General features: G+C 42.2%; 1 protein-coding gene across 1 annotated transcript in view; it reads right to left on the bottom strand.

Annotated features, from left to right (window-relative positions):
* Positions 1-20,183, bottom strand: part of DLEC1 (DLEC1 cilia and flagella associated protein) — a 37,917-nt gene that overhangs the window by 7,759 nt on the left and 9,975 nt on the right. The window contains exons 12-30 of the mRNA XM_048950825.1: positions 19,469-19,559; positions 18,721-18,883; positions 16,519-16,711; positions 15,179-15,237; positions 14,497-14,671; positions 12,709-12,802; positions 12,342-12,472; positions 11,887-12,045; positions 10,166-10,305; positions 9,756-9,909; positions 8,252-8,362; positions 7,662-7,792; positions 6,116-6,301; positions 5,424-5,491; positions 4,154-4,305; positions 3,337-3,440; positions 2,574-2,644; positions 1,864-2,075; positions 738-872 (exon numbers count right to left, since the gene is read on the bottom strand). Coding sequence (XP_048806782.1) covers positions 738-872; positions 1,864-2,075; positions 2,574-2,644; positions 3,337-3,440; positions 4,154-4,305; positions 5,424-5,491; positions 6,116-6,301; positions 7,662-7,792; positions 8,252-8,362; positions 9,756-9,909; positions 10,166-10,305; positions 11,887-12,045; positions 12,342-12,472; positions 12,709-12,802; positions 14,497-14,671; positions 15,179-15,237; positions 16,519-16,711; positions 18,721-18,883; positions 19,469-19,559 — 2,529 coding nt within the window. The remainder of the gene's footprint in view (positions 1-737; positions 873-1,863; positions 2,076-2,573; positions 2,645-3,336; positions 3,441-4,153; positions 4,306-5,423; positions 5,492-6,115; positions 6,302-7,661; positions 7,793-8,251; positions 8,363-9,755; positions 9,910-10,165; positions 10,306-11,886; positions 12,046-12,341; positions 12,473-12,708; positions 12,803-14,496; positions 14,672-15,178; positions 15,238-16,518; positions 16,712-18,720; positions 18,884-19,468; positions 19,560-20,183) is intronic.

Raw genomic sequence — 20,183 nt, 5'->3', positions numbered from 1 at the left:
GGCTAACTGAGCTGACTCTCACATAGCTGAAGGCATTCACACACCTGTTCTGAATGTTTACAAGCTGGGCTTAGTATTTTACAGTGCTGTTTGCTCCCTCCTGACCATTTTTTCCTTCACATAGCAGCACAGAGTGTAAGCAAATGCATTAACCACCTACAGTAGATTTTTAGTGATATATCGGTTGCAGAGGTTCTGCTTCCTTTAGGTGCATTAGGCAGGTAATAACTAAAACCTGTTTTAAGTGCTGTGCAAAAGCACTTATTTCATGTTTGGCCCTGCTGGACCTGGATTCTAAAGAAACAGCACAAGGATTGCTGAGCTGACTGCATTTGCCTGCTCAGAGCACTGAGGAGCAGAAGAAAGTTTTGCCTGAGTCCCAGCAGAGACAGAGCAAAGCTGGAACTGGTATTTCTGCCACATCTCACAGCACTGCAGGTCTGTGCACAGCGGTCAGATGTGGTCTGACATGGACGTGAGCCAGGCTTGGGCACCTGCACTGCTCAGCACCTGAGCTAACAGGCCTTCCTGGAGCAACAGTGGAAAGGGGGAGAGTATCCCTCCACAGCTTTGTCTTATTTCTAAAGAAGAGAGGCCCCTATTTGTGGTGGTTACTTCTGATGTATGGTGTGTTGCAGCTGTTTATCCAGAAGAGCAAAGCATCCTCCTTCTCCTTTGCCCCTCCTATCCACCAAGAAACAAACTAAGTCTAAGCGCAAAGAAAATGTATGGCTTACTATCTGTCTTGGAGTGATGGAGTAGGGGTTGTCAGCAGGAACCCCTTCATGAGGCCGTAGAAGCACGGAGACAATTTTCTGCATTGTGGGTTCTTGAGTGATTATTCCTTCCTCTTCACACTCTGTGTTTGAAGACTGCAGGGACAAAAGGGTGGGGAATAGTTAAAACCATTACGTTGCAAAGGAGGAATGTAAGCGATGTGTACAGGAATGTAAGTGATGTGTACAGAGAACTAACTGTCCATAAGTATGGCCAGCTTAGTTTCATTCTTTCTGGCATGAAAACTGACCACATGGATGTGTCCTGGACACAAATTTTTTCATGCATAGGTTTGCTCTCCTAAATCTGTCCCCAGACTACTGGGAAAACATGCATGCTTGGGTCCTGTTCAGCAAAGAGAAACACTCAACCACAACATCTTGGGTCCATTACATAAACCAGCACTTTAAGACAACAACTCTCCCTTGTTGCATGTGGAAGATAGGAGGTGTATTCAAAACAACTATGTTTTCTGAGCTGAAAAAGAGAAAAGATGCTTTTCATATGTTTTCTGTAAAGCTTTTGCTGGATCCAGCATACCACCTTCCCCATCACTCCCAGTCCTTTGAGGCATTAAGTCTCCATATTATAATCAAATTTGACATGTAATAATCTGTTATAACATGGTGACACCTGACAGTACCAGAGCTAGTCTGGCACTAGGACAAGTACCTCCAAACAACAGCTGTCATTTGAACTTCTCAGGTTATATTCTGCTCCCTGACTACAGCACATAAAGCACCCATGAGAAAAGTAGACCCAATTCAAGAGTTTTGGCTATCTTAACAATTCTATGCTAACAAAACAAAATGTTATTTATCAATGACAGCCTTTAAAAAGTATCTGACCAACTTCTCTAACAACTTTAAGAGAAGCTGAAGTCCTGTTTGCTTATAGCTCATTCTGGAAACCAATTGCTGATACCTTCAGCCACCTACTGATGTATTGCTTTTTGACTCTGAGAGAAGCTGACATATCATAATGCAGTTCTTAGTTAAATGTTGTCTGTTATTGTTTTCAACCTTTCGTGCCAAGAAACCCATCATGTATCTCAGCAGCAGTATAAAAAACAGACTAACAGCTGACCTCATCTGTGGTTTGCAAAGCTGGATGAATGCTTCCACAGGGAATGGGGGGCTGATCCAATCCTAACACGATCTCTGAGTTGCTACCAGTTGATGCAGGCTCGTTTTTTGCCATGTCCTTAAGAGGAAAAGGGTCTCCAAAGAACATCAGCAGGTCCACCAGCTTTTTATCATCTTCCTCTTGGTTGTAAGTTTCCCAGTCCAGGCGAATGTCTGAATGGAAAAGCAGAAAGGGCAGTTACTGCTGCTCATTCAGAGGACTCACAGCTTAATTCTTGGAGAGAATTGGTCTTGGAGACCAAGACTTGTGGTCTTGGAGAACCACATCAAGTAAAGAATTTGTTGTCTTGCAACTGGATTTGTATTAGAGCTCATCTTGAGCTTTGTCATGTTTGCTATAAACCAACTAAATGGAAAACATGCATGCATGTATGCCATGCATATGGGTAATAAAGTACTTCTCTAGGTCCCAAACAATACTTCCATTAACATTAAAATGAATGGTGGGCATTTTGTTAAGTAAATGTCTTTGTGGCATTCAGGAAAAAATAGAAAAAAAATTGAGATGAATGACCACTGCTCTGAAGAGTTTAATGAGGAAATAAGAAGGCCAGGTAACACTTAACAACCAGAACACTGGTTGCTCTTTTTTTATTGCTACAAGGAGTGCAATGCAAGCGTTGGTGCTTGCTGTACCAAAATTATTATTACCAAAGGGAGTTGGATTGTTGAGTCGGACACTGCGAAAGACAGGACACCCTCCAGAGACATGAGTGCCAAACCTGAGGGAGAAACCCACTGTTAGAACGTGCAGAAAACAAGTGAATGTCTGAAAAAACTTTAATTAAAGATTCATCTGTAAGTGGGAAGTATACAGCTGTGGTGGCAGCCTGTTAAGAGTGGCTATTGGGTGAGGTGTGGCTGAAAACTGCCAAATGCAATGTTATATTCTTAAATCAGTCTCTTTCTTCCAGTGTTCTTAGTTGTCTCAGACATTTCAGGGTGAACACGTGAAGTCAGCTTTTGTGAAAAACGTTGCTAGCAGCAGCAAGGGTTTCAACCCTACTTTGCCCTCATTTAACTGAGGCTGCATTTGTCCATGGACAAATGGACAGGGAGAAATGTACAGTGGACAATTAGGAAAAGCGCCACTGGGTACCAATTTCCATCCCCACTGAATCAATAATGCTGGCACGAATAAACTTTCATGACTGGAAGTCCAGAACAGTGATTGATGGTAAGCCTGGATGCAGATTCTTTTCTAATTATTCTGGCAGAGACAAATGCATCGGTGTTACAGAAGCAGATACTGTCCTTTGACAGTCACTGTGCCAACTTCCTCATTAGACCACAAGAAGGAAGTTCCAACCCCTACAATTCTGTGATTCGGTGAAGATGGGAACAGAAGTAAATGTTGGCTATGGTCCAGTGCTATTTAATGGTCCAACTTCTCTGTCAGTAGTTTGGGCTGTACCTGATTATGGGGCGCTGCGTTTGTGGTCCTGCCATCTGCAGGAAGATCGGGCAGCCCTTCACAGTCATTTGCATAGGAATTAATGTAGGTTGTAGGTCTCCCACCTATTAAAAATGATTATTGTTTCTGCCATTAGAATCAAGATGTAAGTAGTATCTGGGTTTCAAAATTACATTTTGAAAACTGTTTCTGATTTTCATATGTTTTGAATGATATCTTTTGAAAGCACCTAATTCACATTCCAAACAACAGCTTTTCTCAGCAGGAAAGTGCAATAGCTCACGTGTTAGTTAACTTCCATACAACATAATGTACTGTATTGGTAGAGCAGAGTAGCACACTGGTCAGTTACCAAGCAGATTTTATACATCAGACTGCTCCAGTCACTTCAAAGACACATGGAGGTTGTGGATGCCCCATCCCTGCAGGCATTCAAGGCCAGGCTGGATGTGGCTCTGGGCAGCCTGGGCTGCTGGTTGGTGATGCTGCCCATGGCAGAGGTGTTGAAACTGGATGAGCATTGTGGACCTTTTAAACCCAGGCCATTTTATGGTTCTATGGAAAACTCCCAAGGGATAGACATGTTACCCCAAAACCAAACCAAGCACTGCAAAAGCAAGCTGTTCCTCCTTGCATGCTGTCAGAGCTGGCAGCATCTGCCCTGAATCCTTTATTTACAGAATAGGATTGAGTATTTAGGATTACAGAAATCCTAAATACTCAATGGAAAATGTGCTTTTCACGGAAAGGAATCTGAAATACAATTGGTGTCAAATCTGCCATAGCGGTATTTCACTTGAAACCAAGCCCCACCTACCTTACAGACAAGATCATCACTGTACTCTCCCCACATGTTGTTGTAGGCTGTTATTTCTATGATTAGCCGCTGGAAGGCTTGCAGAGTTCCTGAGGAAGGTTGTATATGGAAAGCTACTCCCTTCCCATGAGACAGCATCGCTGCTGCAAACTCTAAAAGGAGCACAGCAAAGAAGCATTTGATAAGTTCTGAGGAAATGGAACAACGTTAGTCCTTCAGAGAAAACACAGGAGCAGATTATTAGCTAGTGTCCATCAGGATAACTTCAATGGCTTCAGAAAAACTGGGATCGTTTACACAGCCCATGTTTATAACACTTCAGTTCCCTTTTGCAGTGGGTTTTAATCTCTTGGGTTTTTTTTTTCCTTTTGTTTTTATGAGTCAGTTCTCGCAGAGATTATTTCATAGATGGACCGCCTTCAGACAACCTGATCCAGGACACTTTGAGATGTGCAAGGCAGTGATTGGTTAAATGAAAACACACCCTCAACTGTAGAAAAATAAGCTGGAATTTCTCCTAACTGGTTATCATTCTATTGGCAGCTGCCCGTTTACATCTGTGTGCTGTTCAGGACAAAGAATGTGAATTACAAAGAGCAGAGAGGCTTTCCACATTCTGAATTATCCTGCCTTCCAAATCAATAGGCTTCCATGGAATCTGTCAGAACAGCATTTTCCCAACCTTAAGGACTAATTCAACAGCTGAAAAGCTTTGTTTTTCTAACAGATGCTAAACACTATGGCAAGCTACCAATGTATCCAAGTTTTATTTTGGATACACAAGACACATCCACATTTCATGGCATTCTGCTCTCACTTCCCCCCCTTCCCTGGGTCCCTTGTGGCTCTCAGTATCATTGCTTTCACTACAAAGCATCAAAAATGATGGATGTGCTGGGGGATAGTTTTTCTACACTGGGGAAATAATATGTTAAGAGGTTTGAAGGAAGAAAGCCTGTTACAATGGTATCAGAAGACTGACCAGGAATGAAACAGCCAAATGTTACACATCCATACTCTGTGCTGGGAATGAACTATGAGCAGAACCACCCATCTTTTGGGGTGAAAAAAAGAAAGAAGAGTGACCTAATGCTTATGCAATGTGGAGTTTTGCACTCAAGAATGAGGTGAGGAGCTACATTATTTAATGGTGTCGATGTAGCCAAGTATTCCAACAACAAAATCATGTTCGTGACTGGCACTTTCAGTGCTGCACATGGAAGTCAGTTGATTTTGGCTTTCTCTCCACGGGGGGGGATTATCCTTGTACCTGACTGTGCTCTTTTGGCTGCATGTTTCGTGGTGGGCCCTCTCCTTTTCACCAGGTAGCCCGATGAGCTTGAAAAGAAAAACATCAAAACATCGTAACGCTTCTGCGAAATGAGCATGTCTCTGCTAACATAACATCTCTAGCTGACTCCTGCATTAGTGGCCATTAGAGCTTAAAGAAAGACTACCTACTCAGTATTTTTGGAAAGCAACATCCTTAAGAGTGAATTAACTGCAGAGCTGCAAGGATCTGTGTACAACCCAACACAACAGAGCCTTGGCAGGTGTAAATCAGCCTATATCCACAACAGTAGTGACAACAGTGGAGTTCTGCCACTTGCACTGCCTAAGTGAGGGAATCACCAAGATTGGAAAAGATCTCCAAGATGATCCAGTCCAACTGTCCATCTATCAGCAATAGTTCCCACTAAACCACGTCCCTCAGTACCACATCTAAACGTTTCTCCAACTTTTGTGTTTGCTTTCCAAGCTGTCAGTATCTGCAGGAAATCTTTTTAGCAAATTTCATCACCACAATCAAAGAGTTTAAAAACAAGAACCAAAAAAACCCAAATGCCATAACATTGCAGAAAGTGCATCTTGTGGCAGAGGAAACAGCACGCTGTCCTGATTTCAGTTTTAATAAAGATCTCCACTAGTATTTGGGGCACTGGGCAGAAAGGCAAGACTTACAGGGAGATAGATTGCTCTGGAGTAGGTGAAGAGCCAGTAAAATACACAGCTTCTAGTCTGAACAGTGCACTGATTGCAGTGTGATTGGTAAGGATCAGCTGACGTTTCACTGTGTCTTTCAATGCAACTTCAGATCCAAAGTCCAAAAGAAGGTCACGTGGGCTTTGTAACACTTTTCTTTCATCACTGTCAGAAAAAAAAAGTAAGTATTACAGCATCAGTCCAGTTTTCTTATGCACAGATGCACAGATGACTTCAAGAGATTTAAAATATACAATGTGGTTGTAAAAACCAGTGTAAAAAGACCAAGCAGTTGAGCTTTTGTCATCAGCACTTACTGCTTTACATTTTTTCACTTCTAACCTTGTAAGGATTTATTCAGGGTAGAAAGTTGATTGTGTATGATGTGTAAATCTACCAAATTAAAGCCATTTTTACTTATATTAAAACCTATAAAGATGAGCATATTCCAAAAGAGAGTAATCATGCCACATATAAAAAATAAATCACTCACATATACGAAGTCAAAGAGAGGTCTACTGTCCTTTCTTTGATACTGTGTTTAACGGTTCAGTAAGAAAACGGAATGGCCCAACATACTGGATCTTGGTAATTCAGTAGGAACTGAACGTGCACATTTTTGGCATCACAGAACACAGTTGTTCCTCACATATTATGAGCTGCAGGGCCCCCATGCTTTGGTTAGTAGTGACAAGGGTAGTTTTCCTGCTCTTTACACACCAAAAGAATCAGGACAACAGGAAGACTGTAAGATCCAGGAGCACAAGTGAGACCAGCCAAAACACGACCGTGACTTTTACTTGCATGCAGCTTATTTAATACCAATTCACTATTCATCCATTCATTCAAAGTTGTTATTTAATTTGTTTCAGCTCATTGTTCAAGGCCAGGTTGGATGGCGTCCTGGGCAGCCTGGTCTGATATTGAATGTGGAAGTTGGTAGCCCTGCCTGTGGTGGGAGGGTTGAAGCTTTATGATCCTTGAGGTGCCTCCCAGTCTGGGCCATTCTACAGTTCTATCTGTTGGTTTTTTTTTCCAGTTAATCTGGAAGCCCAAGATATAAAAAGATGTTAAGTCTTATAGAGTGGGACTGCAAAACCACGTACTGCACTTGCAAGCTGGAACGTTTCGTTTGGAAATTGAGTTTGGCTGTGTCACTGTGACCTGCCTTAAGGCTTGGTGCTATGGAGATGTCATCCAGTTTCTGAGAAGACAGCACCCTGCCAAGAGGTATGTAAATTATAGAATTTAACATCTACAATCTACTCTTAATGACTGTTGTTTTTGGTGGTATAAGCTGAACTACATTATATCTGGCTACAGTAAAACTGCAGAGGTAAATGTATCAAGCTTTGCACTTCTCATGACATTCTATAGATGTTTTTAATGCCATCACACACTTTGGTATACTTGAGTATTCTACAAATAGACTAGAGCTTTTTGTATCTATTAGAATTGTTCCACAAAAAGAAATAGAATCACAGAATGGTTCATCTTCCATGATTTTAATAATGCCTTGATTTACCTGGCATCTCCACCTTCACAGGGTACTAAGTAGGTGACATGCAATCCTTTCACTTCTCCAGAAATGCTCAGAAGGAGGGGTTCAGTCATGTCTTCTATGCTACAGGAAAGGGCAAGGCCTTTCAGCTCACCCTGATAGGAGAAGAATCAGATTTGCTTGTGAATGGAGTAGAGATCACAGAGGACAGGCAGCTTCATTAAGAAATCCAATTAGGGAATGCATTTAAACCTCACTGGAACAGATCTACAATAGAATACTGCAAAGTGTTACTGAATTGCTTTAAAACTACCTGCAAACAGATTTGCTAAGAAGGAAGAAACAAGGTACCATTTTGTGGCTGTTTCATCTCTTTACATCCATATCAGTCTGTAAGCCTAACATTGCTCCATTTGTGATTTCTGACATGCTTTCTGTATTGGAAATTTTGAAGCTCTAAGCATAGTTACCTCTACAGCAAAGGAATTTCAGATATATTGTATGCAAAAAAAGAGCTTCATATTGAGTACATGGAAACCGTTTCCCTTGTCAGATGGAGTTGAGGTGAGGATGACAGCACCACTCTTTTGATAAGCACCAGTTTTCAAACTTACTGTGATGTTAGCTGTCAGCTCTATGCAGAGTTCTTTTTCTTCATTTGGGGCTAAAATGCCACTGGCTGGAGTGATGGTGGCAGAGCAGAAAGCTGCCTGAGTTCCAATGAGCTGCCGAACAGATGGGACAAACAGTTAATCTGTTGTTTCAGTAACTCTTGAGTCTTTCAGATTTTCCTCTTCTGATGTTACAGATGCTATAAAAACAGTTATTCTAAGGTTCAGAACACTTTTCCTTAGCAATACACAGAGCTTGCTGAGATGAGGCTTGCTTTGCAATTCTCCTATGGCTGCTAAGATTCTCTTACCTAGAATCATTTCAAGTGACTTCAGGTACTCCTCTGAGCAACCTGTACTGGGAGCAGAGTTGCTATAGGCCCTTTCCCAGTCACAAGCCTTCCCAGGTCAGCTTACCTGATATTGGAACAAACTCCTCAAGGTGCCTCAGGTCTCTCCAGCTAACTACAGAGAAGGCCTATAGAGACAATTTTGCCTGTGCGACTGACTGACATGAACTCAGAGGTTCACCTCAGTTGCTCAAACACAAACACCAGGTACTGTGCACAGTGCCTGGGTATCCTTCCAGGCTCCAGCTGCTCCAAAGGGTTTTCCTGTGGGTCCTGCACCATCTGCATGCACTGGTAGAGTTCCTCAGGCATGTGAGGACATCTCAGATGGCACTGAATGCTTTTACATAGGCTACTGAGCTAAGTCTCAAATGTCAGAGTGGATCTGAATGACCAAGGCGCTGATAATAGGGCTTACAGGTTAAGCATCTATGTAGTGGGTGTCAAAACTACCACTATAGCCAACATTCAGTACATTCTAGAGGTCATTCTGCATACTAAAGCAGGTGTCAATTTCAGAGTGAGCTGAATAGTTCTCTGGGTTCCACTGACAATATGAACACATTAGGATTCAGTTGCCTAAACACAGGTCCATAGAGCAGTCCAGCATAGCAGGACTTACAAGAGACCACATTTCCTAAGTGAAATGGAGGTCACAAAGAACATTCTGCAGCACTCAGAGCGACACTAAACAGCTATATTCTGGCAACTGACCTCCTGCCCAGACTTTCTATCACTGAAAAGAAAGTTCAGACAGTAGCCCACCTACTGACATTAAATTTAGGAGTCCTAATCTGTGAGCTCAAACCCACCTGGAATATAGAATTCAAGTTTAGACACAATTCAAAAGCAATGCTGCTGCTTTGTTCTACTGAACTAAGTGCAAAAACCTGAATATCCACGATACTTTGTTTAGTGCAGCTTTCATCCTGTTTTCCTCTCCCACTTTGCCCACACCGCCCTCCAAGGAGTGATCAATAGTCAGTAACTACACGTTAACATCAACGGGTAGATAATCTCTTCATAAAGTCTGCTCATAAGCCAGAAGACAGGAATCACTAGCCAAAGAACACATCAGAAAAGCTTTCAATTATTATTTGTATTCTGATGCAAATTCCAGCCCTGCTCTATTCTTCATCCATTAGAAACGCACTTACATTTCCCCATGAGTATTTTGCTGGCAGCCGTGTCTGGTTGAAAAGTTTGCTTGTTGCTTTGACAGGAATTCCAGTATACATTTCAGTGAGCACTAGATGACTAGATAACAGGCATGCCTGGGGGGTCTGAACTTCAACAGAAACAGGAAGGTAACTGGAAGTAAACACACAGATGGCCTATTGTTATCGTTAATGAGATGTGCTAGACATACAACAGCACGCTGGAAAGAATGCTGATGATGTTTACTTAGCAATATTAGTGATTAGCTAACGTTCTCTTTGATAGGCTACACGAGCCCATTCTGAGTTTTTGCTGTGTATTTTTGTTCTAGGAGACAAACCTGCCCATGCTGAAAATCACACGTGAATGTCAGGAAAAAATAAAGCACAATGTGGTTTTTTCCCCTTACCTCTTTTCTCCATCTTCTACCTCTAGTTCTAAGACTGTATGGAGACGCTGGCACAGCAATGATGTGTACTGAACAGACACACTGCATGTGCCCAAAGGAGGCAATTCTGCAGCAGATGGCTGAATGGTAAAGGGAGACACCTGGGAGAGAAGAGAGGGAATAGAAACGCTTTTGATGCCCATTAAGGAAGTGTAAAATGCTGTACCTATACGCTCCCATTGAGATTCATGTGTGTCCAATTTCTCCTCACACATGTCATGTTTCTCTGCCCCTGCAGTCCCATCTGGGTAGATTTTACTACCTGCAGTGATAGCTTTGTGAAAACCTGGCTAAACAAGGAGAAGGAACTTGGCATCTGTGGGGACAGCTAGTGAAACAGCCATGAGTTCAGAGAAGGGCTGTCAAAGCCAAGGGCTTAAAAGAGATGCCTGTGCGTGTGGCGAGGGGGGCTGCAAAGCAGTCAGCACTAGTAGCAGTGGCTACTTCCAAAGAGGTTGAACAGCAGCTATGCAAGATGCCAAGGGAAGATTCTTGGACAGAGAGTCAAAAAAGGAAGGTTGGAAGACCAGAAGTAAGTTGAAAAAGCACCAGTGTGGGACAGGGGCTGGAGAGATTAAAGAAAAGGAAAGTGGCAGCTTTTATGCAGGAAGCAAGAAATTGATGTCATCTCCACTGCAATATGAAATGGCTCTGGAGTGATAAATTCAACAGATTAAGTCTCTACAATCTCTGAGGTCCTAGGAAGTGTTGAGAATGCAGGAAACAAAGGAATAACAAATGTGAGAAAGAAGGGTTTGAGGACTGTGAGGAGCATATCCTGATTCAGGCACTTCTGATTATAGTTGTTTTGGGAAAAAGGGGTAGACAAGCACACACACAGCTGTTTTGCAAGGCTGCCACAGCCACCCCTCATAAATCCTTCTCTTTTTCCATCAAATTTCAACCAGAGTTGGTGACACATCTGCATCGTGTGTAAGAAAAAAAATAAATAATCCAAAGGTGAAGAAGTCATAAAATTAGAGGGCAGCCTCACACAGCCTTCCATCTCCTGAGATAACCAACAGAAAACTCCTCTTTCAGTGCAGAACTGACACAAGCTGTCCAGGAAAACAAAATATCCAAGCACTGTTTATACCATTTTTGCCACAGTAAAAGCAGACAATTCCCTGAATGGTCAGTGATGTAAAGAGTACAAGCAAGCATAGTTTGGGTTTTATTACTAGAGAAAGCACTCATCCTAAAGTCCAGATATCCTCACTTCCTTTTGATGTCAGTGGTGTGGGAAGAGTGCTGAGCAGCCTCAGAATGAGAAGGTCTTACTCCATTACATACATTAGCAGTAGCCCAAATCCCTGACATAGAGGAAATACTCCATGGCTCTTTCAATCATGCTGAAATTAACAAAAGTTTTTTTAAAAAAACCCTCATATACATTTATTTTCTAAAAAAACTTGTGCACTTTGTAGAATCGTAGATTGGTTTGGGTTGGAAGGAACCTTTAAGATCATGCAGTTCCAACACCCTGCTGTAGACAGGGCCATCTCCCTCTAGACCAGGTTGCTCACAGCCCCATCCAAACTGGCCTTAAGTAACTGCAGAACCAGCTGCATAATGAACTGCAGAAATCAGAACTTTTCGTGTCTGGAATGAACAGCACAGCTGCTAAGCCTGAGGAAGTAATAGCTGAAGAAAGAGCATGGCAAGCTGCAGCAGTTACTTACCTCTTCATTCCTTTCAGCTAGACAAACCTGGCTTTCTTGCATTCTCCACCGTGCTGGCAGCTGGCACAGATTTTGAATCTCAAAGGTTCCTACCACACTCTCACCTGGCTTAATCAAACCTAAGCGGAGTGAGGGAACACCAATATGAAGACGAGGACCCTAGAACACCAGAAAACAGATGGCAAAATGGACTTTTCTGCCAGAACTCCTTAATTAAAAAGCATACACTAGGCTAAGATTAATGTTCTACTTCACAGAGAAGAGCAGAAAGCAAATGCCTTCTGTGTAATAGAGAAACATCTTACTGTTGTGGGAATATCAGCATTTACACAATTGTTACTAGACAGCAAAAAATGCTTCGTATTTGTAACTGCCCTAGATATGTCAGGCATTCAAGAAGCAAAAAGCTTTAGAGAGCTGACAGCCTGGCCCTGCAACACCAGGCTGGCTCTTACCTTAAAAGCAGCCTCAATGTGCAGCACAACTGGCTCTGCAGAATGTTCAATTTGACACTGCAGGTTATGGCTGACACACCCAGGTCTGATTCCAGTAATCATCAGTTCAAATTCACAGCATTTATTCATATCTAGAAAAGAAAAAAATATAGAATCAAAGTCTCGCTTTCTTCAACAGAAAGAAGCTGCTGTAAGGCTGGAACTGAAGCTCTTGGAACCAAATGAAGCCTCCTGCTGGGTCCAGCAGTCTGGGGATCAGCCCTGTCTGACACTTTGCAATATAATGTTCTACAGCTTTTCTCATTCACTTGTACCAATTTAAATATTTCTATCACTAACTGATACTCGTAAGTCACAGAAACTTTACCTATGACACCAGTAAGAGGTTCAACTTCCATAATGGCACAGTCTGTGATGTTCTCCCATGTATACCTGATCAATGACTTGCTGTTATTCCACATCTGAAACAATTAAAATTAAAGTTAATTAACATACCAGAAGCTTGCACAGCAACAAGTCCATATGCTGAGAGCAGTGATGCACTGCAAACTAGGTATTGCAAGTCACACATCACATACGTATATTGCAAACTTTAATGATGTCCTGATCCCCAATAAATCATAGAATCATAGAATTGCAGGATCATAGAATGGCCTGGGTTACAAAGGACCACAATGCTCATCCAGCTCCAACCCCTGCTGTGTGCAGGGTCACCAACCAGCAGCCCAGGCTGCCCAGAGCCACATCCAGCCTGGCCTTGAATGCCTGCAGGGATGGGGCATCCACAGCCTCCTTGGGCAACCTGTGCCAGTGCCACCCTCTGAGTGAAAAACTTCCTCCTAATATCCAACCTAAACCTCCCCTCTCTCCATTTAAAACCATTCCCCCTCATCCTATCACTATCCACCCTCATAAACAGCTATTCCCCCTCCTGTTTATATGCTCTCTTCAAGTATTGGAAGGCCACAATGAAGTCTCCCTGCAGCCTACTCCTCTCTAAATGCTAGTGCCTTCTAAAATAGTTTGAATCCAGCTCTAGCATACTGTATCTTCTCCTGAATCTTGATACAAACTGAACAAACACAAAGTGGAAAGGCATGGAACCCCTAACCTCTGACTTGAACACTACCAATCCAGTGCTGTGCTTTATTTTCACCACATCCTGTCACCTTCCCTCTGTCATGTAAAACCAAGTCAAGAATCAGGATTCGCCTGACTGGATTTCAGATGTCTTCAAAGTGGCTGAGAGCTCCCTATCTGATCTCATCTTCTAGGGCTCTCTTTGTAGTCAATATTGCCAATTAGACAGTGCTAGCAGCAATACCTCCACATTATTTTAGCCTGGGAGATGTTAGGAGACACCCCTTGGATGGCCAAGCACTATAAGGAAAGTTACAGCAGGTAGCTCGGAGGTGGAGATCTATGCCCAAGGCACCATATTTAACCAGATGAATCAGTGGCTACCTTTGCACTGGGATTTGGTATTTTCAGAGATCTGAACCCAGGTTTCCTTTCCTTCCCCAGAACATCATTGCATTGAACCTCTCTAAGAAAAAAACATGAAGATCATTAACTAGGAAGTGTCTTCTTGCCTGGCTATTGCTAATAGACCTATTTTTCCCAGCTATAACTAGAATCAAAATGATCCTGGCCTATAATGAAATGAATGCTGAGTGAGTGGATTGCAGCAGAATCTTATCCCATAATATTCAAGCAGAAATCAACAGAATCTGCAGCCACAGAAATAGGTCTAAGAAGCTTCAGCAGAAGGGATTTCTGTAGCTTTCCTGCTGTAGTCCTTTAAACCAGCAGTGTCTCTGTTACAAAGTAATTTAATCATCCATGGGTTAATTCCTCCCAGCTGGAAAAATCTTGCACTGCAGCGCTGGCAGATGGATCAGCACTGGTTTGTGACCCAGAAAAGCATTTACAAGCGTAATACTCTGCAACATCAAACCTCAGAGATGAAAACAGAGCAAAGCCTTCTGCTTGAGCACAGGGCTGAGGAGGCCTGCGAGGGCATTTCAGCATGGCCTCCTTTAGAAATATTTAAGAAAAATTAAAATCACATGGATCATCTGATGTCTTCTAACAGCACCTATGGCAGCCAGAGTCACAAAGCAACTGATATAAATGAAGTAAAGAGCAAACAAACCTTAAATGTCCTTCTGACATTTACACCAAGAAAGCTTTCTCCGGGGATGATAATGGCGTACGGTTCCAGAAGAAGCTGAAATGGCTCCGTGGATCCTTTCACTTCTATATCCAGCACTATTACATCCTCTGCTAGGTATTCTGGGATGTTTTGGAGCATTCTCTTCTTTACAAAACTTCAGAAGGAAATGTGGCAGAATTATTAACTGTTCAACTTGGCTCCATCTTTTAATTGCCAGATCAGAAGTGCAAATTAGCAAAAGCTTCTCCACTACACACTGCTGGAGTGCAGTAAACCCAGGTTGGAGCAATAAACAACAGGAAGACTTCCAGTAGTCTTTTAACATACTCTGTCCCAGAACATTCATGGATTAAATATGTAAGTCATAGACTGCTGTGACAAACAGCAATAACAAAAGGTGATGGAAAGCTCAGCACAAAGCATAGGAAGCAAACAGACAAATGACAGTATCTTTCCAAGAGAGGGGCAGCCTCAGCTAGGGCTAAGGCATGTGTTCAGACACAAGGACAGGCTGAGATGAGCTATTTGTGCCACTGTTGGCTGTGCCTACAAAATCCTTTATAACTGCCAGTCCACCGTAAGTAGAAAAATAGAGAACCCCAGTGGTGTAATGCAATAGCATAGCTAAAATGTGGCTGGAAAGCACTGACTCTCAGCTTACCCAGGTGATTCTGGGATGTCCCTCAGAACCAGCTGTATCACACTGTGGTAAATCTTCAGCTGTACAGGTAAAGAGGGGATGTTACTCTCAAGTCATTGGCTACGTTGAGAATTCAAAACACTGAGATGAAAACTGAGTTTACATTTAAATAATGAACAATCATCGCTGAGATCCTAAACTCTGATAAACCATATTCAAAATCTAGAAGTACTAAAAGAAAACACGTTTGACTGCAAAACATTCAGCCAAGATTCTGATCTCATAGCGTATGGTTCCAAGAAAAACATTCATTTTTGACATGCTAGTTATTATCTCGCTGGTATATTGCATACTACACACAAACATCTGTAAATACTCTGCAAATGAAGATTAGTATTGCTGTGCTAACAGAATTTGCTTTAGCCACTTTAGGACATTTAACTTACTTGGCCATCAATTTAATTTTGAACTAAAAAAACTGTTTTTGCCATGATGGGATAAAGAAGAAACCTCCTGTATTCAAACAGAAACACAATCACAGAGGCAGGCCTTAAATCTGAAGGGTTTTGCAGAGGATTTGTTTGTTTACCAAGAGATATTTATCTAAGTGTAGATGTAAACATTAATGTATTTTCATATTGACTCACTCAAGTGTTTTCTTACAAGCTAATTTCTCTTCCACACTTACTTGAGGCATTCCTATGTCTGTCCATCATCACAACATGGGATATTTGTACTCATGGGTTTAGTTTGGCTCGTGTTTCTTTAAATGCAGTGAGCTCATACTCCTCATTTACAAGGATGAGAGAACAGACGTGAAGACAGACATCCATCAGTTCAGCTGCACTCGAACATCACTGCACCCTCTACCACAGCTGCATATCATCACTCCTCTGACAAAGGCTACTGCTAGAACTTCACCACAGAGCTGTTCTATGGACCCTTCTCAGCCCAAATTCCTGAGGCTGGAATGAGTTGAGATCACCAGTTTGCTACCCAAGCCAGTTTGGGCTGCAGTAGGTTGAGGGCAGATCCCCAAAGCAGACCCAAAGTATCAGGTCAGGGGATGGCAGTGCTACCAATGGCAGCTTTACCAGCCAGCACAGCTGCAGCTAAGAGGATGTGTCCACAGTCTCATCTAAAGTTAATGCTGTCCAATCAGTACCAAAAATCACATGAGATCAGAAGCTGCCTCATACTTAGCAGTCAAAATATGTTTTCTTTTAGTTCTGAATACTGTTTATTAGAGCATAGTACCAGCTAATTGCATTTAATTCACAAAGCTGCACAGCAAGGGTTTTATGACTTGCATAAAAACACACAGCTGGAGTTTGTAGATAGGAAGGAATCACAAACCATACCTCCTGTGGAGTGTAAGTGAGGGTAAAGTCATGATCAGCGTGGGGAAGCAGAACTCCCTGCTCAGGACTCAGGGAGAAAGCCAACTCCGTCTCTAGGTTGTACTCAAGTGTCACGGAGTGTGCAGTTTCTCCTGGCAATACTGGGTGCAGATTGGGCTTTATTATCTGCCAGTAAAAAGGAAGTTCTACGTGGCTACAAAGAGATGGACAAACAAGAGAATAAAGCTATCATTAAAGAAAAAATTAGATGCTGAGAGAATTTTGGCAGAAAACTTTTAGTTACTTTTTTTTTTTTTTATCATGTAGATAATTCCTCTCTTTAGAATTGCAGGGGATTACAGTTACCAGTCCTTGTGAGCTACCAAGATGACAAGACAGCACAGGAAGAGTACCTAAATTCCACGGGAGAACATGCTAATATATTGAAGGAAGTTATGCACGTATATTTATGCAAGAGATTTTTATGCTTTCTTATTTCAAGCTGAAGGAAGGAAGGTTTAGATTAGATGTGAGGGGGAAGTTCTTCACAGAGAGAGTGCCTGGAGAGGCTGTGGATGCCTCATCCCTGGAGGTGTTCAACGTCAGGTTGGATGGGGCCCTGGGCAGCCTGGTATTAAATGTGGAGGTTGGTGGCCCTGCGTGTGGCAGGGGGTGGACATTCATGATCCTTGAGGTCCCTTCCAACCCTGGCCATTCTGTGATGATTCTATGATTCTATGATTTATGCAATTCATCAAGTAATACAACTTTTAAGGAACACTAAAACTCTTTTTTCAAGAATTTGAAATCAACAGGACCATTCCTTCTGATATCAGTATGTTTGCGTTGGATCACTGCTAATGATCTACATAACACTCTGAATTTAATCCAAACACAAGGTCTGGTTTTTAACGTGTCAACAAACTGGGGCTCCAGCAAAGATTACAGCAGTAATCCAGAAAGTGTTGCTTAACTGGGTTGTTTCAGCAGAAGTATATCCCATGGGATGAGTTCATAGTTTTAAAACCTTGTTCATTTTGACCTCAAGAACTTAGCCTTAGAAAGTGGAGAAAGGACAGCGGAGTTTCAAAATGAAAATAATGACAAAAAACTGAACAACTCTTTGTATCACTTTCTATAGCATCATTAAGTTTTCTCTTTACTGAGTTCAGTCTAAGACCGTTCAGCTTTGTTTAACACAAATCTAATACCATGGCAAATGCTGTCATGCTGTCATGATCCTAAAGCAGAGAAAATTCTTTAGGAGAAGGAAGTTGACAGAGTCATGTCCTTCTTTAGATACAGCATCTAGTTCACCAAGTCATACTTATGCCCAAACAGCAGTGTTCTGGCATTATGCAGTTTGGCTTCCAGGCCAGGCAAAATCCCAGAAATGTACTGTAGCAAGTAGTGATTTACATGAGTGTATCTAGAAATAGCACTGAACTTCTCACTGCCCTTTTGGCTTGCAGCTTCTTGTTATCAGAATCATGCAAATTAGAGTATTATTATTGTTAGAACGATCAGTATTGAACCATGCTCAATACAATGTAATTACAGAGGGACATATTCTTTGACTTCAAATAGAGCTTATATTTAAATCTATTAGGGGGCAACAGTTGGGATCATGAACATTTTAACCTGAGCTAATCACACTGGGTTCCTTTATTAAACGGGAGATCTGGTGCAGTCCAGGATGCACTGTCTCATTCTATGGGAGGTGCTTACATTCAGTCCAGATTTGCATCCTGTTCCCTATGAAAGGACAGGTGTATAGCTGCTTAGCTAGACAGGCATGTATCACAGAATGGCCAGGGTTGGAAGGGACCTCAAGGATCATGAAGCTCCAACCCCCTGCCACATGCAGGGCCACCAACCTCCCCATTTAATACCAGACCAGGCTGCCCAGGGCTCCATCCAACCTGGCCTTGAACACCTCTAGGGACAGAGTGCTTCATTCCACTGTACAAATACACATTGTAGGCACGCAAAGTTAGATGGGGTAAAACCTAGACGACCCTCTTAAATACTTCTGCAATCATCCTTGTCTTAGAACCATATCCTTGAACCTTAATTACTAGACAACAAAGCAAAAAGCTTCCACACGAAGTTCAACAAGCACATGAAGACTTCTGCAGTCTGAGAGAGTATGGCATCACAAATGAGATCCCTACCAGTACGTTCCAACTGCAGAACATTATGCTATTAGTAGTGGTTACATACGTAGAGTTTCTTATAACCAAGTTCTTCTGTGTGGTGGTGTGTGGGTTCTGGGGGTCAAATCGTATGAGGTGCTGAGCTGTTACATCAGTGACTTCACCAGGTTCAGGGCTGCTTTCTCCGCCAGTAACATGCAGAAGCTCCAGAGCTATCAGCTGTCCAACCCCTTGAAGAAATAAATAGGTATTATTGTTTACCATCCGGCTACTAACTTTGCTATGTTACTCATGAACACCAAATGTCAGCAGTGGCCATTACTGGTTATATCCTGATTGTGTATGGTGTTTCCTCAACTTTCAGAGCTCAGTACAGTGTTTTCCTGGAGTTGTTTTGATTATTGCCATCTACCAGTTGAGATCCTCACTTTATGATCTTAACAGATTGGGATTTCATGGCCACAGCTTATTTGCATTGTTTCATTGAAGACAGCACAGCATTTGTAATGGTTGATCATGTGGCTCCCAGTATAACAAGAATAAGCAGCAAAAGCATTATTAAAGTTTACTGAATGAAATACCTGTGGTGATTGTATGGATCTGAAGTTAAGCCTAACGTCACAGTACTCACAAGTACATCAGAGGACAAGCACTCACCATTTGCAATAATTTAAACTGGTTTCATTTGTCAACCAAAGACTGCCCATCTCTCCTTAACCCAAGATATGCCCCAAATTTGCTTCACACCCATATGTCCATTGATCACCACTCACATTATGAGGATCTGCAGTGTTAGAAGGACATTAGGAACAAACCTGTGACTGTAATATTATTGACCTGGCAGTTGTCACAAACAATGGTGTATGTTCGTTGTGAGACTTCTGGCAAAGAAGGGAAAAACATTACCTGAAAGAGAAAAGGGCAATAGTGATGCCCATACCTGACTTTTCTCCAGGAAGTCATAAACTTAAATTTATAAGTGCTCAGTAACAGACAGTCCTCATGATTAATGACTTCATAATCCTACATTTGCAATAATAATAAGTAATCCTGCATTTACAAGAAGCAGACAGAGCCAAGTTCCCTTAACACAGGCCCAAAAGAAATAGTTGCCTTCTGGGCAACTACACCTACATATGCGTATCTGGTCGGTCACCACAGGCTGCCTTTGTAGTCCCTGTAGTTGGAGGCAGTTTATTACATTAGTCATACAAACTGCACCCTCACAATCAGTTCTTCCTCCTTGAGCAAAGCCAATGCTGCCTGTAAAGCTCCAGCAGTGTGAGCAGGGCCAGCTGCTATGTGCTGTTCCTGAGATTCACTTAAGAAAAAAGATTCAGGTCCCAAACTACACAACCTTTGGCTCTGGTACCGCGTGCCATGTCTTCTTCTGTTATCCATTACTGCCTACAAGTCTGTCGTGTTAAATCCACCTCCTCTTCCACATGTGTGGCCCTCCTGAAGCAATGCAGCTGGGAAGTGAGAAGAGGAAATAGCTCATCTCCTTTACCCACACCTGCATGACACGAT

This window comes from Lagopus muta, chromosome 7, assembly GCF_023343835.1.
Source record: "Lagopus muta isolate bLagMut1 chromosome 7, bLagMut1 primary, whole genome shotgun sequence".
NCBI lineage: Eukaryota > Metazoa > Chordata > Aves > Galliformes > Phasianidae > Lagopus > Lagopus muta.
Note: the sequence above shows the minus strand (reverse complement) of the source record. Positions and strands in the feature narration are given on the sequence as shown.